This window comes from Uloborus diversus, chromosome 2 (assembly GCF_026930045.1).
Source record: "Uloborus diversus isolate 005 chromosome 2, Udiv.v.3.1, whole genome shotgun sequence".
In the NCBI taxonomy this organism is placed as follows: domain Eukaryota; kingdom Metazoa; phylum Arthropoda; class Arachnida; order Araneae; family Uloboridae; genus Uloborus; species Uloborus diversus.
The window spans coordinates 40741616-40769578 of record NC_072732.1 but is presented as its reverse complement, the minus strand read 5'-3'; the positions used below and the strand labels follow the sequence as shown (position 1 = coordinate 40769578).

Sequence of the window (27963 nt, the reverse complement as noted above, 5' to 3'; positions counted from 1 at the left end):
AATGTATGTCTTTGTTAGCAAAATTATTAAGTTAAATAACTAATTACTTCATGTGTATCTCTAGTCATTGATGCATAAATTGTTTTTTAGTTATAATATTAGCTGAGCTAGTGACATTTCACTTGAATTTGATTTTTTAGAAACTTATCTCCAATAGATCAGATGGTTGCAATTAAATTTTCACAAATCATTTGGACGAGCAGAAGTCAGGGAAAGTCATGGATTTCAAAACTAAAATGCAGCGGCTACCCTGTAAATAATTATTTTTTAACATATTTACCTTAGATCCCATTGAGATATTCTGTAACAATTATTCTATGTCAATCGGAAAAATATCCTAATATTTTATCACAATTGAGATAACCTATGAAACCCGATTTGCAATGACATGCTAGATTTTTTTTAAAAAGATTTTTAGAATAGTAAGAAAAATATATGTTCATTTATTTTTTATACTAGATTTGAGTGTTTTGTCAATGAAAAATAAGCTTGAAGCAAAGAATTTGAGAAATACATTTTTAAGAAAATAAGGATAATTAAAAGTTTGTTTTAGTAGACAAAAAATAAATCAATAAGTAAATAATAATAATAGTAACTTTTCAAGATTTCTACACACAAAAATACATCAAAATCAGTCTTGGCTAAGACTTTTGAAATTTGGTTATGACTTTTAAAATTTGGCTAATTAACTGGCTAACAATTCAAAATCCTAAGCGCGACACTAGAGTTCTGTGAAATATGTTTTTTTTTCCTTTAAATTCTGGGATGTGAAACACTATTGATCAGCAAGAAGCAATCAATTACTTTTTACAACTTTATTCCATCAAATAAGATAACGGAGACATTTTCATTTACAAATCATACACATCTGCACACAATTTAATTTAAACGAAATATTTCTTTCTCCTTGGAAAAAAAAAAGAAAAACTGTATACTATCACAGATGAGGAGGAAAACTAATACTGCCTGATAAATGAGAACAATAGTACCACATGAATACAGATGTTTAAGATAACAAATACACACAGAATTGCAAATTCAAACAAATTTTTTGTATATAAAACATTTGCAATATAACAATATGAACCTGATATAAAATTCTTTCTAGCGTTTAAAATCCTTTTCATTTAACAGTTTTATATAGGAAAACAATTTCACATTGAAATTATGTTGACCATTTAACATTTTCATTCTTCTCAGAATTTGTTGCATAAAAAGTTTCAAACTTCCAAAATAATATGAAATCTTAAAAACATTTATTCTTGTAGAGAAATGCTTGCAAAACATTCAGAAACACATTAATTTTACTAATTAGCAGCACAACTTAAAACAATGTACATGCACAGAGGTGGGAACTTTTCATTACATTAATTTACCAACTAAAAAATAAATGCTTGGAGTTCATGCATTAGCCAGGAAAAAAAAGCTGCTTCTTATTAACATCATGTAAAAAGAGACTCATGAAAGAGATAAAATAATTATAACACAAAAGGAGTCTCAAAGGTTATTAAATGCTTATCACAAATGCAACCGACTAATGTAGCTTCCACACTTCAAAAATTCAAAACCATCGACTCTTCTGCTCATCTTCTTTTTCATCTGTGCTTTTTCTACGTAGAAACCAGTTAACAGATTCATCCTCTTCATCGCTTTCTCTTAGTTTAGCCCGCTCGGCAGCTCTTTCAAATACCCAAGATTTAGACTGCAAGTCATCTTCATTGATTTTCCCATCTTGGCGATGTTTTTCCTGAAGGTATTTCTCAGCAAAATGGCGTTTCCTGGACATTTCATCGTTTGCTTGGTAATGGTGTGTCTTGGGCTTAATTTCTTCAGGGTTACGATAACTATCAGTGAAGACATTTGAGAATTCAGGCTTACTGTTTTCATTTTCTTCAGCATTTTCTGTATTATCGTTCATTTTGAAGTACTGTGTCTTGAGTTCAGACCATTTTTCTCCCAATTCTTCAAGGGTAGCTTTGAAATCATTATCCCAACGTTCTTTCAAATATTCTTTCTGGGAATTAATTTCCTTTTGTGTAGCTTTGAAAAAATAGCCAATGTTTTTAAAAGCGTCTTCCAGGGGTATTTTACTGTTGCTGACATATTTTGAAAAGAGATCTGAAATATTGATTTGTTGAATATTTTGAACATAATCCTCAATGTTTTTCTTCACATTTTTCCAGCCCCAATGAGATCCTTTTCTGTCCGTGTGCATTTTTTCATCTGTTTTTGTACCAAAGGAAAATTTTTCTTTACTTTCAGATTTTTGTAATTCTTTGGTTAAGAATTCAATCAACTCATTCAGCTTCTTTAGCTTGGATATTTCATTTTGCAAATCTTTTCTCAGTTCTTTTACTTCATTTGATAAAATTTCCGAAGAATTTTCTTCGTTCTCCATATCTTCTTTTCCTGTTTCAGTTTTGGATAAATAACTACCATACCTCATTCGAACTAACTGTTTTTGAAGTTCTTCATTATCAAACTGGAGAAGATTGATCTGCTCTTTTAGATAGTTGATTTCCTTTTTGTAAAAATTATGTGTTTCTTTCTTATTCTTGTTCTCAGTGGAAGATTGTTTTTGAAGAGATAATATGAACTCTTGCAATTTCACATTTTCATTCTTTAACTCTTTCATTTGTTCCTCTAAAGCTAAAAATATTTTGTCATTCTGCATTTCTAGCATTACCTGATTTTTCAAATTCTTGTTTTCCAACTGTAGCTCTGTTATTAACTTTTGCAATTCATCAGCAACATCAGCTGTTTTAGAGTCTGTATGAAAAAAATAATAATAATGACATGATTATTTTCAAAAGAGAAATAAAAACAGGATACATTGGTAAGCATTAATACCTTATTTCAGAAAATGGAGCAAAACAAAATGCAAACTGTGTGGTTTCAGGGCAATATTTATCATGTTTTAAATGTTTAAAGATGTTAAAACAACAAAATTTAAACACTTTTAAGTGATATTACAATTTTCCTCTTCTGACATACCACAGGAGAGAAAGGGGAAAATCTAATATGTATGTAAGTGTTATGGGAGAGCTGAAAAATAAGAGAATTTTGCAACACTTTGAAAATATTAGGGTACTTTTAGTACTTTTAAAACAGCAAGCAAATGTTTTCTCTGAACAGCATACTTCAAAAATAATTCTGGATTTAAATTTGCTTATAAAAAGTAACAGTGCCTTTTCTTGTTTTGCATTTTAAAATGTATCCAAAATCCTTAAGTTTCGTACCGAGTTTCATTAAAAATAAAAATATATATTAGTAACGCTTGCTTTGTTGAGGACCACCTTACAAAGCATAGAATATATTTCATATAATAAAAAAAAAATAGTTTCAATAACTTAAACACTATTTCAAATTTAAACATAGTTCTTGTTATTTTACCCCTTATCTCAAAAAGTTTTGCTGACAACGTTTTTACGCTTCTTTGGGTGCAACTTTTGTACTTCTGAAAGGATTTAGACGATTTTCAACTTTGCACATGATATTAACGCAGCCAGAATTTACCTTCTACAGAGTGAGGATTTGGTAACAATAAGTTAACTTGGCAACTTGTCAGGTTAGAAGTCCAGCCTAAGAGTAAAACAACATGTCCAAGTGGAAATAGTACAGTACAATAAAATAAAACAGGCTATACTCATTTCCGCACATGTAACTCCTTGTATCGCACATTGGCTCAACAGGTGTTCTCATTGCTTTAGGGGTCTTTTGTGCAGGAATTGCAAGTGAAGGTGTGCTTTCAAGATAAATTTCAAGTCATCTTTGAAAAAACTTTGAGTTAAAGGAAGTTAACTTTGAGATATTAAGCATAATAAGCATGGAATTAAAGACAAAGGGATCAGGACTTGATAAAAACTTTAAGTTATAGTAATATTCGAGTTATTGGACTTTGAGTTATCGCGAATTGACTGTATAATGAAAATAAAAAAAGCAGGTATTGGGTAGTACATGTTAAAATAACTTCAAACTTTCAAAATAGTTGAAATATTTTAAAGATGCAAAAGGGTTGAAATCTGCTGCAATTTTTGGCAAAGCATGTGCTTTGTTTTTTACTAATTGAGTTATTAATTGGAAAAAATTTTATTCCCTGACATTGGTAGACTAGAAAAGGGTGCCATCTATTGAGAAGAAAGTGAAACTTTTTGATGATTGAATGAAAAAACTGCAAAAACGGGAGAAAATCGTAAAAAACGGAAAATCGGGAGATGGAAGCAAAAAACGGGAGTCTCCTGTTAAAAACAGTAGAGTTGGCAAGTATGTATTTGTAACCTGACAATGTGTTGAAAGTTCTAACATCAAAAGCCCCTGCTTTACACCAAGATTCAATCTGTCAATATTATTTTCCTTTCAAAGTGAAAATAAATAATGATTTTCATTAATGAATTATTATTATTAATGCAAGTTTATTTTACGTGTGAGGAAATTACTAAAACTTTTAAAACATAATGTATGCATTACTTCTTAAATGCAAAACAAAGTATTTAACAACTTACCTTTTTGAATCTTCATTACATTCACTGTTAAGCATAAGACCAGGATTGCCATAACAGTACGAAGACTATTCCTTTCACGAAACATGTCATTCCCACGAAATATTTCAATCAATCCCATGGCACGGTCAAAACAATTCATCAAGAAAGTCACCCAGCTTTGCCAGTTATTCTGGTTATCTTCATTCTGATTTGCAGCATCAGCAGTTTCAGTGGCAGGAGTCTGTTGAGTTTGAGAACTGCTGCTACTTTCTAATGAAAAGGAAATATAAATTTTTATTGTTTTTTTAATGCGAATATTTCATCATAACTGAATTTCAAGTGAAGTTTATCAAGATTTTTTTTTTTTTTAAAGAAAGAAAAGACAGGAAGACAAGATGCTCCTGCTGAGCATGCTTTACAAAAAGTACATAACAGGAAATGGAAATAACTAGGCAAGATTAGTAACTATTCATGATATTAAATATGTCTATTTCATGTTTGAAAAATTACTAATTTTGATCCCTTACATTTGTATGATAGCCAATCAGAATAAAAACTTAAAAAGACTTAAATTACAGAGATGCAATAACAGAATTATATGAAATAATACATTATATTATTTCAGTAAACCCTTGTTATATGGCACTTGTCAGGAGACAACAAAATCAACACTATTGGCCCGGATGAAATAAATAACGCATAATACAGTTGGCTCTCTGTTTAATGACGCTCTAATTAACGACTTTCTCTATTTAACGACAGCTTTTCATGGTCCCATCTGGTCCGCCATAGTGTTAAAAGCATTCTATTTAAGGACGCTTTCTACTTAAGGACGATTTTTTGAGGTCCCTTTAAAAGTCGTTAAACAGAGAGCCAACTATATGTGATTAAGCTGGATATTTTACGTGGAGAAATATTCTGTATCATACCAAACTCATAACACTTGTCTAACAACATATCAATAAATCAATAGCTATTTAAAAGAAGCAATGGATTTTATTTGTCCAGTAGATTCTCTTTCTGAATACTTTAGGGACTGAACAAAAGTGTTCAGATTATGAGAGTGTTCATTTTAGAGAGAGACCCTGAGAAAGCATATATGTAGAGTTGAACTCTCTTAATACGATGACGTTTAATACGAAATCACGGCTAAAACAAGCATTTTTTCGTTAAGCTTGGTTTACTATCTAATTACATTAAAAATACCTACACATATAATGTGTACATTAAATTGAAAATCTCGGCTTCAAAACAAAAATTTCTGACCTCTTTACTTAAAACGTTCATAACTGAATGCTGTAACTTTCTTTTTTAGAAATTATTCATTATTTTGTAAGGTAGTAGAATTCCCATTGTGTAAAGAGAAGAAAATATTAAATATTTTGCATAGAAAATAAAGCTTGTAGATTTGTTTATCTGCTATACAATGTGTGTATTAGTAGAGTTATAGGTAAGCATTTCTTATTTTTTCTCAAACAAATTATTGGATTTTTGACATTTCGTATTAACAGAGTTCAACTGTATTTGTCGGGATCATTAAAATGTCATGCAATAGCGCGCGTTTCATTGTTGATGACTTCAGCGTTACTCGATCATGACTATGATATATATATATCTATATTCTTCCCAATTATGACGCTTTCAATTTATTACATTTTTTACAAGATTCATTCAGAGTATTGGGTGTTCACATTCACACTAGGGAGTGTTTAGATGAAGAGTACACCGAGAAAGCTTTTTAAATTATCTCAATACACAACAAGATAACACAGTCAGTCAAATCACATTAACTTGACACCTTATTACATGATTCACTCAAGCTTTCATTGGGTCCCTAACACTTGAGATGGCTGTAAAAACAACCCATAACTCAAACTACCAATAACTCGAAGACTTTTTCCCGCCCCTTGGGACTTTTGAGTTATTGAGAATTGACCATAGTAATAAAATATTTACAGCATAAATATGAACAACAAATTTTTAAATAAAATAACTTAGTACTTAAATTACTAAATTTTTGTTTTAGCGCCACTTTACTTACATTACTTTTTGAAAAAGTCAATAATTGGAGATTGCTTGCTCAAAATGTTATGAGAACACTTTTCAAACTATGAAATATATAATTATCCCCACTTAAATTTTCAGAGCTAATTATTCCTTGGCCACATTTTAACTATGTTTTTTAGAAGTATCACATTCACAAGTCTTAAGGAACTCTCCACTTAATGATTCTAAAATTGTGCTCAGAAAATCGTCTTGCGTTATTATTATGCTTTTACTTTTCTTTTTTTAATTTTTTCAAACGTTTTCTTTTTTTTTGGCAAAAGCAAACCAGTCTTATTTGATTACATAGGGAAATTATTTGATTAAACAGGGAACTTTAACATTGCATCTGTGTGGATACATTCAGTTCTGGAAGGTTTCATTCTTATAAGCAGGGTATTTGTTTATCCTGTACCCAATTAATCAGGGCTAACAGTACAGTGAAGGGACGTTAAATATGCTTGATATCACAAAGTCCTCCAAGTGAAACGATACCTCTGGGGGTGCTGGAACAGAGATTGTTTGGTTTCTGGTCTGATTTAAAAAAATCAGAGCGGACCTCAGGGTCCCATCCACTGGTAAAACCACAAATAGTGTTAGGTACGGGGGACCCAGGAGTGAAAAGTGAAAAGTACAGTAAAGGGTCAAAAAACACAACTTGGGAAAGTGGTTCTGCAGATTTTAGGATTTTTTGCAGATTTCAGGCTATAACTGTAAGCTGTATCTTAAAATTGAAAAAAATCAAAACAGCAATAAAAACTTATAAATATTCATAAATTACTCCATAAGACTGGGTCCTTAAAAGAAGGGCATAGGTTACAAATTTAAAATTTTATTTTTAATTTGTAACATATGCCTTTCTACGACAGGAAGGATTAAATACATATATCCAAAACGGTGATGCATGTATTCCTTCTTCGTATATGAATGCAGCTTCATGAAAAGTGCTAATTAATGTAAATCAAAAATTAATGATGTACACAATGTGTATACCCTTGAAAAGTTTTGTTTGTTATTACATACAATGGATTTTTTAAGAGAAAAATATTTAAAATATTTCTTTTGTCTTTTGATTTTGATGAAATAAGAAGACAAATTTGCAACTTAAACTGCAGCAACTTTAGTTGAATGGAAAACATCAGTTTTGTTCACTTTTTTAAAAAAAGAAGAAACTACTTTTCCTAAAAAATGCAGGTACAATATTTTTGTTTCAGAAGCCTCAAATTCAAAACAAGGTTTTATTTACATTTTATTTTTATTTTTAGCAGACAACAAAAAAGTGTGATCTAAATGAGAGACATAATGAAGTGCGCTGTAATGAGGGATTCCAGCAATAGTAATAAAATCTCAAAAATAGCTGCAATTTCTAAAAAGAAAAATTGATTGTGATTATTATGAGGACTGTAAAGATAGAAAAGGAGTAAAACTAATGATTTTGTTTTTGAGCAATCACGATTGCTTATTGTTCTCATTTGACCGTCTTTGATCTCCGTGCCTTTTTCAGCTTGAACCTGGGGCCTCTGCAGCACCACCACCTACCCTCCTCTGCAGGTGCGGCTGCGAGCACTGCCTCATGGAATCTGTTTCTCCTGTTCAGTGGCGTCTATGTCCTACACGCATGCTCATACACACACACACACATGCCCATACACACACACTCATATACACAAGCCTTCACATGCATACACACACAACTATACACATGTAACAGCCCAGAAGGAGGGGCAGGCTTGGTGAGACAGGAGCCGTTTTTAGAAACAATAACCCCCAATGAGCAGGGTCCTGTCGCAACTCGTGATTGCAAAAAAACATAATTTGAATTCAAAATTTCAGAATTCAAGTTTTTTTTTTTCCTTAATTTGCTATAACATTACTGTGAGGAAAGATAAAATTTAGTCTTTTTGTTCTAAAAAACAGTTAACAACTTACTAACATAAAACAATTTATAAAAAGACATGGTGGTTTTTAAACAAGCAAACTCATCAAAGGTAAAATAGCCATTTGAAATATATACACACCAGATGATGAACTAATGCTGAAGGCAGGAGGGACAAACTCCTTCTTCACCGGGCTATCATCCAAAGCATTTTCATCAATTATGTCAATATCACTAGAGGAAGTGCTATCATTCAGGTTTGGAGAATCAGTTTCTTCAGCAATATCTTGTACTGCAGAACCACCAACATTTGGCGTACTTTCAGAATCTACATTCATATCATCATTGCTAAAAAACATATAAGATATTAAATTTTGCATGATTAAAATTTACATCCAATTGTAAAGCCTTACAAGTCTTACGACTGTACATTAGGGCTGGGTGATATCAGAATTTTAATACCGCGATATACCGCTCTCCTAATATAAAAATTTTTGATACATTTAGATCGTTAAATTCAACATTTTATGGGGGGTGGTTGAAAAGCATATAAATGTAATGCCTAGTGTCTGCAACAAAGAAATTCATCGGCAGTCTTGGCGAATAAATATTTCAGCAATTTATTCTAATAATAATAGTTACAGAAAGGATGCTCATGTGTGCATGGGGGGGGGGGATTAATGAGGCAGATTATACTATTTAAAATTTTAGAGGAATTACTTTAGAAGAATTTAAGTCTTTTTATCAGTAGGTTGCAATTTTTGGGGGAAAATGCGGGCTTGGTAAAATTGAGGGGTGCCATCACAGTTGGGGGAAATGGGTACCCCTAGTTACATCATCTGTGTACCGAGATCTGAAACAGGGAAACGCCATCAGACATCTTGATAAGTAAATATTACATAGATTTATTCGAATAATAGCTAAAGCAGGCATGCCCATTTGGGGGGGGGAGGTCATGATGCTAAGTATACCTTTAAAATTATCATTAGAAAGGAGTTAAGTCTCTTCAATAGAAGATCCCGTTTTGCGGAAAGTGCAATAAAATTGAGGGTGCCATTGCAGTTGGTGGGGAGGGGGGAGAAATTATAGCTGCATCATTTGTTTATTAACATCTACAATAGAGAAAAGCCATTGAACGTCTTGGAAGGTAATTATTCCAACAATTTATGCGAACAATAATAGCAAATGCAGGGGCTCTTGTTGAGGGGGGTGGGGTCATGAGGCAGACAATGCCATTGAAATTTTTCGAGAAGTTTTTGATAAGGATTTTAATCTCTGTAATAGATGGTGGCATTTTTTTTGTTTGTGGGGGGGGGTGATAAAATTGAGGGGAACCACCACACTTGGGAGGGAAAAAGGCAACATTATATACATTATAAGATCTGAAATACCGAAAAGTCATTGAACATCTTATAAAGCAAATATTCCAGCAATTTAGTCAAATAATAATAGCTTTAGCTAGAACAGGGTACACATTTTGGGGGGGGGGGTCTTGAAGTTGACTAAACCATTGAAATTATGAGCAAACTTATATTAAAAGGATTTCAGTCTCTTAAATATTCTTATTTTTGTTTGGGGGGGGGATGTTCGGGAAAATTAAAACTGAGGGGGGGGGGTCCATCGCACTTATTGGGCTTTGGCAGCCCTAGCATTATTATGTATATATTAAGAGCAGCAATAGAAAAAAGCCTTTGGAAATCTACAAAAGTTAATATTCCAGCAATTTATTTTAATAATAGCTAAAGCTGGGGTGCCCATTTGAAGTAGAGGCGGGGGTAGGAGGCTGACTATATCACTGAAATCATCAGAGAAGTTATTTTTAAAGGATTTTAGACTCTTCAATTCCTTAGAGGAGCCCATTTTTTTTTTTTCTTTTTTTGACGGGGGGAAACGCTCGGTAAAATTGATGGGGTGTCATTTCACTTGGGGAGATGGGCTTCCATAACTATATTATTTGTATATTGAGATCTGCAATGCAGAAAAAATCCATTGGACATTTTGAAAGGACATTAAAGTAGTTTATCTCAATAATAATTGCTAGAGCAGGGATGCTGGTGGAACGGACCTTTCACAAAGTCCTGATCAAACAAAACGGACCCTTCACAAAATTCTGATAAACAAGATCGGATCTTTCACAAATTGTTTATTGAAAGAGCAAATCTGAAAGCAAAATAAGGCATATTTCTGTTTATAAACCAATAATTTTTGGAACCTTTTTTTAAGTCAAATTAGTGGGATCAGCTTATACAAAATCCTCTAATTTTGAAAAAAAAAAAAAAAAAAATGGGCACTCGTGCTATGCTTCTGCAAGCAATAAATAATTGCTGCTGCAAAATAAATATAATGGTTGTTTGTTTTATCACAGCTAATTAGCAGCGGTGTTGTTGTAAACTTTTCTGAAAAGGCATTGGTAAGCACTTTTCTCCCTGCACATGATTTAATAAACAATAATAATATATATCTGCGAAATGAACTTAGAACCAGAACCACAAAGGGATAGTAAGGATGGGGAAAAATATGATCGCTTCAGGTAGGGTTACCAACTTCAAAATTATCACCACTTAGGGTCTGGCGTTGAACCTTTATAATGACTTGATTAGAAAATATTCTCATCATTTTACCAGCTTGTCAATATTTGCGTATTTGAGGTGTAGTGCTATTTTGGGAGAAAATTACATGGGTTTTGATTTTTTCGATGCTAACAAAGATGAACTTTAAATAAACTCTTTTAATTACCCTTTTTTTTCTTTAGATGTCTTCAATTTGAAAAATGCAATCTTTTAACATCCGATATGAGAATCATATTGTGTTCTTTTTTCAAGCTAACTTCGCTTTATTAGGATGAAAATAAATGAAAAGTCTCTTTATTTCTGTTTGAACTCTCATTTCAAGTTTTTAAAGCAAAATTCCATTTTCTGTTATGAGTCAAAAATTCAAGTGCTGAATCGCTGGTTTAATTTTTTTTTTCTTTTTTTTTTTTGCTTAATTAATTATTTATATTAATGAAATGTTTATCATAGGACTCTAAAATGCAATTTTAAAATAATTTTATCAAAAATATTTCTTTTACAAGCCGTTTTTATACTTTTGATGCCTTCACTTTGAGAATTGTGATCTCTTTGCATCCGCTATGGAAATCCGATTTTTCGAATTTTTGATGATTATTATGCTTTGTTAAGAGGTAAACAATTAAAATATCTTTTTATTTTTGTTAAAATCACGGAATTTATAAGTTTTAAACGCAATTCTGTGCTTTTTTAGAGTGTCTTGGGTCAAAAAGTTAAATGCTGAACCCCCTATTCTGAATTTTATTTTATGTATTCATTTTTGTTACAATTATTTTAAATACTGTACCGAAATATTTCTAGTATAATTTAATATAATGTGAATGGTAGATAAATATTGATACTTGAGAAAGCGAGGTCTCCCCCACCCCCAAATATCAGACCACTCCAGAATGATTTTCTCGACATAGAAGAGGAAAACACTCAACTTTTAGTTGAAAAGTTAAATTGATGCAGTTTGTTCCATCTCTAAATTCTAAAATTTCGTTTCAACAAATTAGACTTTTCACAAAAAACTGACCCTGTGAAAAATCCTGGACAGACCCCTGAGACTATATAGTTGAAAATATCAGATATGTTATTTTTAAAGGATTTAATCTCTTTAATAGAGGATCTTGCTTTTTTTTAGAGGGGGGTGTTGGCAAAATTGAGGGGGGCAACACTTGGGGACAATTGGCACCATAACCTATATCATCTACATATTAAGGTCATTGGAAATTTTGATCGGTAAATATTTCAACAATTTGTTCTAACACTAACAGCTGAAGTAGGAGCCCATGCGTAGGGAGGGGGTCATGAGACAGACTCTACCACTGAAATTTTAAATGAAGTTATTTGAAACAGATTTTGGTTACTTTAAAAAGAGTTTGCGTTTCTTTTTTTTTTGGGGAGGGGGTCGTTAAAATTGAAGCGGTCATCTTTTTTTTTTTTGAAGGGGAAACTTGAACCTATACTACGCATATCAAGATCTGCAGTTGATAAAAACCCTTGGACATCTTGATAAGTAATAGTACAGTAATTGTTTCTAATAATATTCGCTACAGCGATCTTTTCCCCCCTCATGTGGTGAGGAGGGTGGCAGCACAGACCAAATTGCTGTGTAAACTTTCGAGGGATGGTACCACCCTCCACCCATATATAAATCATCTGCACATTAAAATTTTATTCCTTTACATCATTTGCAAAAACCATGCAAGTTAAGAAATGCAAGTTTATTATTCGTTTTCTACAAAAATCCATGTTTCCCAGAAAACCGGAAATCCTAATAAATGCTACTCTAATTCCACAACCTATGTTCAATAAGTCTTATCAAATAAAATATTGGATCTTGAACGAACAAGATATAACTCTGCTCGTTCCGATACCATTTCAAAAGAAAACGCAGTCGGCATTTCCTTGGAAGCAAACTTGCAATCGTCGAAATCGAAAGACATGCAAACACGGCTTTACTTCTCGAACCCTGTAACTAACCTACAATGTTGGAAGTTCGCAAAAAGTGAATTCTCTTTCGGCAACCCTGTTGGTTTTAAACACGGCGCGGTGCTGCTTTCCAGATCCACAAAACGCTCACACAGGGTGGCGACAGGAACTATGAAAAAAAGTTCCCTGACTTTTCCCTGATTTCCCTGATTAAGTTCACCAAATTTTCCTGATTTACGTTACCAATGATAATGGTTTTCTTTCTTTGCTCTACTTGAAATCCATTGTATGATTGCATAAAATGCAGTATTTTAAACGTTTTAAGTTGTGCAAAGTTGTTGAACTAAAGATATATTTTAAAAGATGCTACTTTTTTAATAAAATGATTTAAAAAAACATATCAAGTCAATTTTTCTGGGGAAAAAACCCTACGAAACAGTATATTAAATTTTTCTACATGAAAAGATTAGAGAAAATTTAAAAAAAAAAAAAAAAAAACTTTACTTCCAGAAACCACTTAGCATAAGAATTTTTAGAAACTTAAAATTACTCTTAAAAACATGTGTATTTATGATAGAACTAAAAAGTAATTGAAATTATTTTGAATTAAGTTTTCAAACAGTATAATAATTGTTGCAATAATAATAAGTAATAGTGAAAGAATAGAAGTAATGTAGTTATTCTTATATAACTAATTGACATATTTATGCAAAACAGATGAAACCATTTGACATTCATTCATACGGAGCTCTTCTCTAATCAAGAACATAGGTTTTAATGAATGAATACAGCATTTTAACAATAAAAAAATAAAGATATTTAAAGTAAAAAAAAAGCAACGTCAAAAAAGCACAAATTGCCGATTACAGCAGACACGTGTTTCACAGTTTCAGGGAACGCCTTTCTCAATGCAAAAAGTAATGAGCTTATGGACGAAAAGACATCCGACAAAAGATATTTACTTAAGCACACAAGTTAACTCTATTTCAAATGATTTTAACAGTATGTAATGAAAAAAAATATTAGATTGCTTTTGTAACAAACAACTTTGAAATGCAAGAAAAAAAAGAAAAAAAAAAGCAATTAGTTAATTTCAAAATATATAAAAGAAGAATACAACTTGGTTATAAAATTAAAGAATCACTTACGTCTGAAGAAAAGAAAACCTTTATAATCTGCGGTGATAACAAATAGTATAACTCCAAAAAACAATGTTTAGTTCAATTTTAGCAATCAAATTAAAAATGCGAAGAAGTAATAACTTTTAAGCTTTTATAGTATTAATTCAAAAACCAAAAATTTCTTCTTGAAATCGTGATTACAAACGCTAATTACTTCGAGACAATGGAATAAAGGCAAAGGAGCTAAGGCATTAATGAAGGTTTCCTCTTTACCTGTATGGTTGTTTATTTTACGTAGCACTGAAAGCGTAAAAGGAAATAAACAACCTAACAGACACAGAAGCAATCTTAGGAAATTCATCTTGTGATTAATAAGTAAGATTCAATACTTTGACGTTGAGGAAAAAAGATGCACAAATATGCGGCAGTGTATAATCGCACCTCATTAATTTTACTTTTTTTTGAACAGATAATTGGCGGAAAATGCGTAGAGAATTAGAGTACTTAATTTTGTAAAGCAAAAAAAAAATTTTTTTCTTCATAAAATCAATTTTCCCTGATTTTTTGTAATTTTTCCAAAATTCCCTGATATTTCCCTGACTTTTCCCTGATTAATAAAGTTCCCTGACTTTTCCCTGATCTCCCTGATCTGTCGCCACCCTGTCACAGGACCAAAATTGGCGAGATACAATTTTTTTGTTCTGCAAAGCACGAAAATACTCGGAAAATTTTGCTCGTAATCAGGTTAACGAAAAAAGTCATGAAAATCGGTAAAACTTCTAGGAAATATGGAGGAATTGGCAGGCATGATCCACTCATTAAGCAAAGAATTATGAATGAATATGAATTCTTAAGTAGTTATTTCAATTAGTTCTTAATTAAATACACATGTTTCTGAGCTTACAAGGACCTCTTCAACACAGGAAATTGAGCTTTGTGAGAAAACAGCTATTTTCCTGGTATAGATTTTTATGTCCATGTCCTGCACTAAAACAGGAACAATAAAACATGTCCTTTTATCTCTGAAACATATGTATGCAACTTTAATTCAAATTTCTTTGGAATAATAGAATACTTAATGTGTAAAATCAAACTGACAAGGATTTTTAAAATAAGTTATTGACAGAAACTAAGTACAGTAGATATTAAATGGGCTAACCTGTTGGACGGTACTTCAGTACTGCTTTCCAATCCAATTTCTTGTTCAAGTGACTAGGAAGAGGGAGAAAAGAATCAATTTTTTATTTTGAATTTGTATTAATATTATAAAAGGATGAAGAATTGCAAAAAAAAAAAAACCATGGGACAAAGAAAAAAAACTCGATTTATGTCTCGATTAGTTTTTAAATTAATTTAAAGGTAACTGTTGACATTTAATTTATGAAACTAAAAAACATATACCACTTTTTCTTGCAGAGAAAAAATATATTTTCTTCCAGGTAATGTCTTATAAAATTAGCAGAAAACAATCAAGTCTGGGAAATGAAATTTTGTTTTATCAGTTGAAATACACATTTCATACACCATAAAAAAAATTTCTGAAACGTGACAGATTATTTTTATGAACAGGGGTCGGAGTGGTGATTTTAAAAAATTTTAAAACGTAATTTTGATAAAATTTTAGGATATTTTTCGGACAACAAAAACCAAGTTTTTTTAACTTCAATATAATTTATAAGCTGGATTTTCATAGTAAATGATAAAAAGTTTCAAATTCAATCTTGAAAACTACAATAAAATGCATTCAACCTTTTATCTTCAACACAGTATTATATTCGACGCCTCAGAGCAACAGTAGGATATCTTACTGTTATTTCTGGGATTGGATGACGTACTGTTGCTCTGAGGCGACGATATAATGAAGTAGAAGTAGGCTTGCCAGATTTCTAAAAAAGGTTCAACCGGAACACCAGAATCCAACCCCCACCCTCGTCACGAGTATTCAAAAGGAACCAGGAAATTTTTCAGCTTTAGAATGTGTTGTCAACCCAAAATTTTTCAAAATTTCAGATCACTAACACCCCTGGCTGGTTTTTAGCGTGTTTTAGAGGATAGTTCATTCTCAATGCTACAAATAAATACTAATTATGAGACTAAACCAGGGGTAATACATGCAGATAAATTGAAACACTTTATTTCTTTCATGTTAATAGATTACTTTTATGGAGGAATAAAAACTTGAACAATATTTACACGTATTTTTCATTAGCTAGGACTTTTTTACAAGTTTTTTTATTTTATTTCAATGTTGTTGTAAAAACCCTCACAAGATGATTCGATATTAATTTTACAAGTCTATTTCAAATGAAAAAGTAATTATCTAAAATAATTACTGGTGGGACACCGGGACTTTGCCTGAAAACCGGGATGTCTGGCAAGTCTAAGTAGAAGTATACACCACATACCAGTAGGATAAATGTATGTCTGATTGCTTCTTTACTTGCCTTGTTATTATTTCATCAATGTGAATTAGAAAATTATTTTAAAAAAATATCCTTAATTAGGAGTGATTTAAAGTAAGGTGTAAGTCCAAAATTTATTATGCACTTAACTTTTTATCAGATAATTTGACACTTTTTTGCAAACTGAGAATCATCAAAAATATCCCAGTAAACTGACAGATAAATCATTTAAAGATGCAAATGAATAATTTTCTTATGGCAACAAAAACTAAGAAAACCTCCACTTTCGAAATTGTATCTTGGAGTGAATTTGGAACAACAGTTTTGGAGTGCTTCATCATAATAAATTCGTTTTCAAAAGAAGACGAAGAACAAGGAATTAAAAATACAGCTTGATTTTTCAAGCTACTTGTCAAACTCTTATGTCTCACCACATCAGCATCAGCCAACACCTGTGAAAATCTTTGATTATCAATATTAGAAAGACAATGTACAGACAGAACAAAATGCTTTAAATTCATTCTCTTCTGCACAGCACCATGTGCTGATCTTGCATCCATTTTTTGTTTGCTTTTTCCAACCTCAAGGAAGCGAATTTCGTTTTCCGTAGCATTTTAATCAAACAAATTACTATTTACATTTTAAAAGCAAAAGGTTACAAAACTATATATGCAAAAAAAAATTTAACTTCACTGAACTGAAACACATAGCAAACTTACTCTTTGCTCTGTAAGAACAAACTAATTCTCAAACCACACACAAGATAAGCACTATAAAAATAAATATTACTTCCCACCAGGGGTCAAATCATTTAAATTTACTCTTAATAAATTTTTTGAACCAAATGTTTATATTTGGGTTTTAACTCATCATTTTTTTTTTCCAATTAGCTATGATACCTTTCACTCCGCTAACCCCTCTGTCTGCCATGGAACTGCAACTTGAGAAGAAGAAGGGATTACTCCCCCCCCCCTGGTTCACATATTTTCATTGATTTTCAAAGGGGGGGGGACTTAACTAAGAAAACAGCTTTCTTTATTGCTTTTAACAAAATATTTTAATATCTCTCGTGAAATGTCCCTGCAATTAGAACTTTCTGAGGTGCACACTCCCATGCTACAAACTAATTCTGTGCCAAATTTCATAAAAATCGGCCGAACGGTCTAGGCGCTATGCGCATCAGAGATTCTGACAGACAGAAATTCAGATAGAGAGAGAGATCCAGACAGAGACTTTCAGCTTTATTATTACAGTGCAGAACCTTTTATCCAGGAACCAAAAAACCAGGAAACCAGAAAACCGGCAACTGTTTGCAGATTTTCCCGCCATTTTTTAAAAATACGCATTTTTCGCAATTATTGAAAAACTTAAGTTTTTCTTTTTTTTAAAAAATACCTAAAAGAATATGAACTGTTTCTTAATAAATACCATATTACTTACGTAAAACTGGGGAAAATGTTTACAAAAACGAACTTTAAAGGGTTAACCTTTATGCGGGGCAAAATTTCTGAAATATTTTCTTGAATTAAGAAGTACACTCTTAAGTCGGAAATTTTCGTGTTTTATTCTAACTGAAAACTAAAGAAATGAATATTGTCGAATTCTAATGCAATATTTTATTGAATGGCCTTTAAAATTAAAGCCGTTTAGAGCGTCAGTGATGTGGCAAAATTGCGGGAATTGCCGAAAACCAGATTCGCGAATTTTCCGGATAGTTAATCGTGGAATCTAGAAATCGTTAAATGCATGACTGTAATAATACTGCAAGAACTCATAAATCAAACTCCTATTGATATTGCAAAAAGCAATAGTTATCAATAACCACCGTAATCACAAGCACAAAATCTTTATAAAAAAATCTTTTTTAAAAATGCGTTCATGAAAACAAATTTTTTTTATACAGAATAGCAGAAAAATCGCACATTTCCGTTCAAAACTTGTTTCTAGTTCTTCATTTCATTTTTTTTTTGTTTTAAAGCATAGAAAAGTGGTGGTTTTTTTCTTTTTCAAATTGAATGTGAGGGTCTCAGATCTTACGAATAACTTGAAGTTTTTTGGTGCTTAAATTATTCTTTCACCAGTAGTTTTTAATATTTCGATAGTATTTATAAGCATTTCTGAACTGTTTTCTTCTTATTTTAATATGTATTACTATTTCTTATAGAAATTTAAGTTTTATAAACAATCGGCCAACAGAGGTTTTTAGCAATTCAGATATCCGAGATAGTGATGGTCCCGAACTTCCCGGATAATTGGTTCTCTACTGTAGTAAAGATTTGCAGGATGCAAAAAGATTGAAATTTCAAAAACAAGAGCAATTTTCCACAAAAACCGGGTAAGTTCAATGTTGTCATGGTTTCCAAAATAGTTCTTTTTTACATATCGAAATTAAACAAAAAATTAAACAAATCTATCTGAGACATCATACGAGGCAGTGAGAAGCAAAGGGATGTAAGTGGACATTTTCAAGTTTCAAGTAAAACGACTATAAAGATAACGTTAACTAGGTAGGCTTTCATTGGATTTTTTTTTCTTAAATCATGCTGTACAGCAGCACCCTACCAGGGTTACTAGTACCATCTTTTGCCCCAAGATAGAGAAGGGGTTCACCTACCATTTGTGCTGGTTATCTCCAAATTTTTAATTTTGCCACTTACATCCCTTTGCTTCTCACTGCCTCATATGTCAAAATAGCTTTTGATTGTAAAATATTTATAAAATGTAAAAGAATTGAAATCTCAAACAAAGAACAATTTATCGCGATGTTGCATCGAACACATGTTCAGAAAATTGCATTAGTGAAATACTTTTTTGAAAGTTTTAAGCACATCCGATGATTTTTGAAAGAATTTAAGAACTAAGAAACTTTTTCAGGTTCTCAAGCACTTGAAAAGGAATTTTTTTTCAAGCACTTGTCAAGGGCGTACAAACTCTGGAAAAGTAATTAGTGATAAGCAATTTAGTTAACAGTAGAAGATCTATGAGTAAAACAATCAACAGAAATAATACCTCAGATGGTGAAGATACAACTGCCCAATCACTTGGCAGATCCAAATTACTGGAACTCAATGACATATCTTAAAAACTTGTAAACTGGAAAAAAATATATAAATTAATACTACATTGATAAATTATCATCTACTCAGATATAACAACTTTTATCAAAAACAGAAAATAGGAGTGGATGCCGGTTAATTGAATCAACTGCTTTAATGAAATCAAATTGTAAAAAACAGAATAAAATCCAGCTTTATTGAATTAGCTGCTTTGTTAAATCAGCCTCTTTAAGGAATCAAAACTGTTTAGAACAAATGCGATTCATTTTAGCACAGCCACTGTATAACAAACACATTGAAGAATTGTGACTTTTTAAAAAATAAAATTATAAGAAATTATTTTACTGTATTTAAGAATCATTTATTTTTCATCATGAGGAAAAGAGCATCCATTTCTCTTAAATAAGATCATAAAATACAAATTATTCTTTTTTTTAAAAAAATCTGAATTTCCCAGATTTAACTCAAATTCTATGCTGGACGGATGATGTGGGATGAAATGAAAGCACTCGGGGGGTTTTATACGGTTTCAAACAAAAATCCTTGAGTGATTTGGACAAATATACTGAATATACATACTAAATATCATCAGGGCTTCCGCTACGGTCTCATTTTTTGCAGAATGGAAAAACACTATCTCAATTGCGAAAACAAAGCAATGCATTTTCGCTTTTTTGCTGAAATAAAAAATTCATTTAAAAAAAAAGAAGAAATGTATGATCCTAGAGAGAGGAAGCATGTATGGCCATAATCAACTTAATCTTTTTAACTCTTAGCTAAGATAATTAAACAACTATTAAATTCAAAGAGACTCTGTCTTATCCGGCATTGGGTAATTCCATATCAAATCAACCAATGGTCAAAACGTCATGTCTTTAGATTTTGCTCATTTTTTGTTCCAACAGAGAAAATATACAAAGTTTTGGATTTTTTCACTCATTTGTTTTCGAATTATAATATTTTAAAGTTTTGACGAAGTTGAAAATTTTTCCTGACACGTTTTCTTTAAACGGCCGTAATTAAAAAACTATTTGACTCAAAGAGTTAAAACTGGTAGTGTTTTGTTTTGTATTTAATAAGGTTTTATAAAATATATAATATGACCTAGTTCTACCTTTTTCTTTTTTTTCGAAATTTTTTTCAAAAAAAAAATTTTTAATTAAAAAAACTCAAAATTGAAATTTTTAATTTTTTTGAAAAAAAATTATGTTATTAAGTCTTACTTTAGCAACACTTATGCAAAGTTTCATGATGGCATTATTGTGGTATCATAAGAAAAAAAATATTTCCTCTTTCAACATCTTTATTCATGTAACAATTCATACTACTTGATCAGCTGGATCATCCAAAGGGGGTGGAGGGATGGCAAAGACTGTGCCATTAAGATTTTTAAGGGGATGTTTAAGGGACATATTTCTCTGTAAAGAGGTTTCATCCCTGTGGGGGGGGGGCTGTATAGTATTTGAGGAGGTGTTATTGGCACCCTTTGCTTGATTCCTTTAAATATATATATATATATATATATATATATATATATATATATATATATATATGCAGGTTTTTTTAAATAGCCAAGAATTAAAATTTATTAACTGAAAATATATTAGTCTACTTATCGATGGCAAATGGTCCGTAATCGAAAGTGTTGAAATAATTCAGTAAAGGAAAGGTCTCCAATCAACATTTTTTCAATCTTATGTTCATGGGTTGATACAGTAGAAGGGCTTGACCATCATGAGTCATGCTTCAGCACCTACATCCCTGCTAAGTAGCCACTTCCACTCATCAGCTGCCTGCTGTAACAAATCCTTAGGCTTTCTCCTGGTGTAATATGAAACCCGTCTGCTTTCTCCCACTACAGAGGCATTCAAATCTCCAGTACTTTGTATGTTCTTGGACAGTGCACATTCTAAATTTTACTGCTTGCTTTCTTTGAGAAATTTTTTTCCAAGTTTTATTGCTATTTTAATGTTAAATTTATGCATATTTTTGTTGTCAAGAGCCAACTTTCAGTTGAAAATGGATAAACAATGGAGCATATTTTGCTGCAATCTATTTAAAAAGGAAGGACATTGGGTGAAAAAAGATCTAAGAACTGCAAGTTTATGGATGACAACACTAACATATGGCATTGAAGAAGAAATGAAAATTTGTACTGCTTGTCGCATACAATTAAGTAAGCAAAAACATTCTTCAGTTCCTGAAACTGATGATGTTATGAATGAGTTCAGCAAAGATCCAAAACCAGACTCTAGTACAGAGGATTCAGAGTTCATGAGCCCTCATAATGGGGATGTACAGTTTGAAGAAATTGTGGGCTATATTGCTTGTGCCTATGACAGCAAATGGTGGATAGGATATGTAATTTCAAAAGATCAGGTAGAAGAAGAAATCCAGGTTTCTTTCCTTCATTCTAGCAAACCATCATCATCATTCATTTATCCTAGAAAAGCAGACATTTTGACCATTCCTAAAAATTTTTTTCTGTGCAAATTACATCATGTCACTGCTACAAGCAGAACATACCAAGTCTCGAAAGAGGAGATGGCAAAAGCAATTGAAATCTTACGAAGAAAGTATATCTATACTAGGACTTACAAATCGAGTTCTATAGTAGCAAAGTGAGTTACACACATCTCAAACTGCTTCTTAATGGGCTTAAAAAAATATTAAATTTTATATTGTAGCAATTAAAGTATATAGAAATAAAACTTAGATTTGCTTTTAAAATATGGCTAAAACAGCTTCAGTAACTTTTAAATAAGAAATATTTTTTCACCGAAAAAATTGTTTGAACTTGTTAATATGCTTGCAATACTGCCAAGTACTTGTTTTTCTACGCGATAGTCCTGGTTTAAACTTTAACTACTTTTCATTAGAACAAATGTTTTTTACAAATAAAATTAAAGCAACTGTTTGAAAGAGAAATTTTTTTTTCTCCATGATACCATAAAAATGCCATCATGAAATTTTAAATTTATGTTGCTTAAAGAAGACTAAGTACCCTGTTTTTTTTTTTTTTTTTTTTTTTTTCAAGAAAATTAAAAAATTTTGATTTTTAATTTTTACAAAATAATTTTTTTAAATAAATGATTTTTTTTGTAGCTAGGTTTTGTTATAATATTTTTTAAAACGCAGTGGTTGCGGCACCGACCGTCGGAGAAGGATTCGGCATCCGACCTAGAAACTTGCGCATGCGCAAATCTGACACTTTCAACGGATTGACACGCCTCCTTCGCTTCGTGTGGCGCGGCGGTTCCAACTAGCGACGTCACTAGTTCCAACTACTTCCGACCATGTGCGTGCGTGCTTGGCTCGTGTAAAAATGGCACATGGAACGCGGTGCGAGTTTCAAAGCGTACATTGAATATTCGAAAACTGTTTAAAAGAGTTCAAAATGAATAGCTCTACGGATTTCCTCCCTAGAATTTCGCGCTCGAGGGCATGAGTTAGAGTTCGGAAAAGGATTCCTGCCGTATTATACGACCGGCGGTGACACACATCGGTTAGTCGACGTAAATCTACCTTAATTCTTATTAAATTATTGCTAAATATAGTATTTCACTGGAAATTCATATTAAGTCTCATATTATACATCCGACCTCCATAGAATTTCATAAGGTCTATTTGAATCATGTCCGACCCAAAGCAGCGGCACTCGAGGGCATGGGTCGGAGATGGTCGATGTATCGTATCGAATAATTGAATTATGATTAAAGCATAATTACAGATCGTGTATGCCGTTTTAATATCTATATTGATTCCAGAACTATCATTTCGCTTGGCGTATATATCTTAATTTGCGTAGTCGGCCATATATTACTCGTCCGACCGCTTAGAATGTCATTGGGAAAGAATCTTAATTTGTGTGGTCGGCCATACATATTTCGTCCGACCGCTCAGCATGGTCATTGGGAAAGTATCTTAATTTGTGGTGGTCTGCCATACATAATTCGTCCGACCGCTTAGACTCATTGGGAAAGAATCTTAATTTGTGTGGTCGGCCATACATATTTCGTCCGACCGCTCAGCGTGGTCATTGGGAAAGTATCTTAATTTGTGTGGTCTGCCATACATAATTCGTCCGACCGCTTAAACTCATTGGGAAAGAATCTTAATTTGTGTGGTCGGCCATACATAATTCGTCCGACCGCATAGAATATCATTGGTCGGCTGTTGAAATTAGATCCCGCCCATCGTAACGCCCCCTTGGTCGGGTTCATAAAACAATCCCGACCCCAAGGCAGTAATTTCTACTCTGCGCATGCGCAGAAGGAGGTCGGTACTTCATTGCATTTCCGGCGGTCGGTGCCGCAACCACTGCCTTTTTAAAACCTCCTAAAATACTGAACAAAACAGCACAAGTTTTAACCTTTTAAGTCAATTAGTTCGTTGATAATAGCCTTTTAAAGATTACTAAGCAATGTAAAATTTATGATGCTTCCAGAGTTAAAAATTTTTATAACTTTGGAAAGAATTGTTGAAATAATTTGAAACTTCAGATTTGTCATCATGGAGGTGTGTATCATAGACAGATAAAAAATCATTACATTTTAAAACATTGACTTTAAAAAAAAATTTTTATATTGGTTGATTTGACATGGAATGACCCATTAAAGCGCTGTTGAAAGAGGAAAAAAAATTTTTCTGCATGATACCAAAAGAATGCCATCTTGAAATTTTGAATAAATGTTGCTAACAAAAGGCTAAGTAACATATATTTTTTTCAAGAAAATTAAAATTTTCGATTTTGAATTTTTACAAATTAAAAAAAACTTTTTCAATAAAAAAATCATAAAAATTTTTTTTAGCAACTGGGCTTTGTTATATATTTTTGAAAACCTCATAAAAGACTGAACAAAACAGCACCAATTGTAAACTTCTAAGTCAAATAGTACTCTAATAATAGCCCTCTTAAGATTTTAATCAATGCAAAATTTCGAATTCCTCCAAAATTTAAAAAATGTATAACTTTGCAAAGAATTGTTGAAAAAAATTGAAACTTCAGTTTTTTCATCCTGGAGGTAAGTATAATAAACAGACAAAAAATCATAACAATCCAAAACATTGACTTTCAAAATTTATTTTTTATTGGTTGATTTGATATGGAATGACCCCATTATGTCCCCAAATAACTGCTTTATTAGGAGGAGGGACTGCAACGGTTTAAAGATCAATCATGTTTTGTTTTTTATTTTGCATTTAAAAAGATAGCTGCTGTACTTATTTCTTCAAAGATGTCACAGATAAAAATATGAGTTTTATTTTCAACTGAAGACGAAATATACTGAGGCATACGAAATATATGAGAATGTGTAACATTTTAGGATTTTGCCAAAATTTTCCCCTCAATTTTAGCTTTCATGCTAATGAACTTTTGAACCCAGCTTTAACCCTGAATAATATGCATATGTCATATGAAATTAAAGAACACAACTTAATTCGATTCAAAAGAAAATTACAATTATAATTTAGCAGACAATGAAATCTATTCAGGCCAGCAAAATGTTAATGATGCACTAATTTACAAGGCATTTCAAAAATTCTTTACTAAGATTTTTAAAAAAAGATTCAAACTTCGATTCTTTGGCCAAGCGTCTAAAACACAAAATGTTTTGGACATGATATTATTTGAGTTATCAATAGCATTTCATTGTCTAATATCGCGTTTAAACTTTAATAATCAAGACATTTAATGTGAGAGATATGAAAACAAACATAAAATCATCATAAATGTACAATTAATCCTGAAAAACGAAAAAAAAAAAAACCCACACAAACGCAAAGTGTCAACATTTAAATCCTCTGTTGAACGAAACCAAAACGAAAAAAATAATAAGAACTAAGAACATGTACTTATTGTTGTTGTTGGGTCAATTCAGATTTCACATAGGTTTTAGGAAACCGAATACAAAAATAACAAGCACCAGAGGATGACGCAATTAAAATAAGATCGTAAGTTCTTCGAATGTACACATCAGAGTTTCTTCGCTATTACATCTATTCTTTGTTTACTAACATCATCGGTTCTTCTTTCTCGGGTTTAAAGGTTCTGAAAGCAATTATAATAAAGGAGGAGTTTAGATGGCAGATTTGGCGAATGCATATTGGCTGTTTACATTTTGGCGATGAGTCAAATGCTGCAAAGCTGGTTTTGATATACAAATAAAATAAAAATCTATTGGTACTAAAGGTTTTTTAAAAATTATTTAACAAGTTTGGTTTTTGAAAATTCATTTTTTTCAATGATTGAATTGAACTACTGAAAATAATTCTAATTCAATATTTTACGGAGGAATAGATTTTCATTGAAAAAGAAAAAATCCCAATATAATTTACATATTCCGTAACATTATTGCCATATAAAGAACTCAAAATTTGTCTACTCTGTTGACAGGGATGCTAATCCCTGTTAAAGTGCTGAGAAGGTCAATCCCTCAAATGTTAGGAAGCAGCTCTCAAGAACGAAAGTCTCCCGAAGAAGAAAGAAGTCCTTCTACACGCCCCCCCCCCCCCCCCTCCCTACTCGGTGGGCACCCTTGCTATATAATATTTAGTATTCAATATGAGCTATTTATTAAGCCTAATCGTAAGGACTTTGCTAATTCGACATAAAAGTTATGATTATAAAAAGTTATAATTAAATTCATGTTCACCAACTTTTTTGATTATATTATCCTATATTCTCTTTCTGTTTTTTCTCTGCTCGGAAAAGCTTGACGCATATGCGGCTCGTACGAAGTGGGAGGATGTAACTATCCCATCACTTCCAAAAATAAAAGGGCCTTGACCCCCCTTACTTTCCAGAGTTTGAAATTAATGATTGATTGAAAAGTGATTTTTTACAGGGTGTATAGAATTATTTCACAATTATGAAAACTAAAAATTACAAATAAATGGTATTTTTTCATGTTGTTTCATAAAAATGAAACTTTGAATTAGAAAGGAAAAGTTGAATGTGGCCATCTGAGGCTATGTTCCGTATTTTGTTTTTTTTTTATCAGTGATGTTAAAATCCAATAATATAGCCCAATTTTACTAAAAGAAATTAGCTTTTGGGACCCCCTTCACTTCTTTTGCCCCCCCCCCCCCACACACACATTTTTTGTGTATTAATAACTGCCTAAGGTCCGAAGAATCCCTGAGGGTGAGGGGGATCTTTCCGATTGTGAGATTTGTTTTAAAAAGGCATTAGTTTCCTACGATTGAACGCCCCCCCCCCCCCAAGAAAAAACGGATGGTGCGTGTGAAAAAATAACAACGAAAAGATTTGTTCAATTGAAATTTGAAAATGAACATTTTGTTGAATTTGGGAATAAATTTTTACCAACTCTCAATCATTTTCTACACATGTCTAGATTTGTTCTATTCCATGTATTTTTTTTTCACGTGGAATTCTACAAATTTGAACAATTTAAATTTAAAATAATAATAATGCACCTAATACTTTTTCTTGCATAAAAATGCATTGCAATATTAAAATGAATTTCCAGGCAATTAAACAATGGAACATGTTAAAATCTGCTTTAAACTTCAGAAATACATTGAAAAATATAATCCAGATAAATGAATAAAAGCAGAACTGCGAGATTCAAACAAATATTGGCAAACCAAGCAGTAAATATTAAAAATAAAAGTAAATGTAAGTACTTTTAGTTTTTAAATATTTAATGCTTAAAACTTCAGCAAAATGTTTCGGGGAGGAGGGGGATGGAGGGATTAAGTTACCATCTAATATACAAACAGCACTAAGCAAGGATTTTGGACAATAATAATAGAGTAATATAGAAGGCCTATGGGGAAAACGAAGTTTTTATTTTATACTTAATTATTTTCAGATTTGTTATTAACATCATTAACTTCATGTGCTGCGTTCATATTTGACATTTTACTGTTTGAAAAACTGCAACGAGTTTCGAAAGATTATTTCGTAAAAATTACGAATTGAGACTTTAATTTTACAAACAATCAAAGGTGTAAAACCTGTCTCCCCACCACCCAAGAGCAAAAAAGGTCCCTCCCCCCAAAAAAACAATCACGCCCCCCCCCCCCCCCCAATGCTGTTTGCGCCATGACCCGCCTTAGATGGGTAGGTACTCCTGACTGGACAACTTCAAAAAATGGTAAATGAAAAAAAAATACATCTTTGTTGCTCAATATATAATAGTTTAAGTCCTACATACATATTTGAATACGTTATGTAAATGATTATGAAATATCTTACAGTAATGATAAAATGCATAAAAAGTGCAAACTTAAGTTTAAATCTCACTACTTCTTTTTGAAAATTTATTTTGCAATGAAGGAAATAAAAGCAAAATTAATTTAAATAAAGCATAAACCATACATGTGCTTTATTTACGTTGATTTTAAGTTTAATTCTTAATTCATATTTTAGACAAAGTATTTTTGATGATTTTTCATAAAAAATAATTTTTTCAAACATGATTTTCATTTTTAAACTTTTAAAACTATACTTACAGCTCTCAGAACTCCAACT

General features: G+C 31.8%; 1 protein-coding gene across 2 annotated transcripts; it reads right to left on the bottom strand.

Annotated features, from left to right (window-relative positions):
- Positions 1-786: 786 nt before the first annotated feature.
- On the bottom strand, positions 787-25556 carry LOC129216990 (uncharacterized). Of its 2 annotated transcripts, none has more exons than XM_054851213.1 (6): positions 25320-25556; positions 19417-19500; positions 15165-15217; positions 8543-8748; positions 4503-4751; positions 787-2769 (listed from the first exon to the last, which is right to left on the bottom strand). In XM_054851213.1, exons 2-6 carry the CDS (start codon positions 19480-19482, stop codon positions 1562-1564), a joined length of 1782 nt encoding a protein of 593 aa, XP_054707188.1. In that variant the 5' UTR covers positions 19483-19500; positions 25320-25556; the 3' UTR covers positions 787-1561. The 2 variants fall into 2 exon arrangements, with proteins under 2 accessions (XP_054707188.1, XP_054707189.1); XM_054851214.1 differs by having other exon boundaries at positions 25391-25556.
- Positions 25557-27963: the final 2407 nt, after the last annotated feature.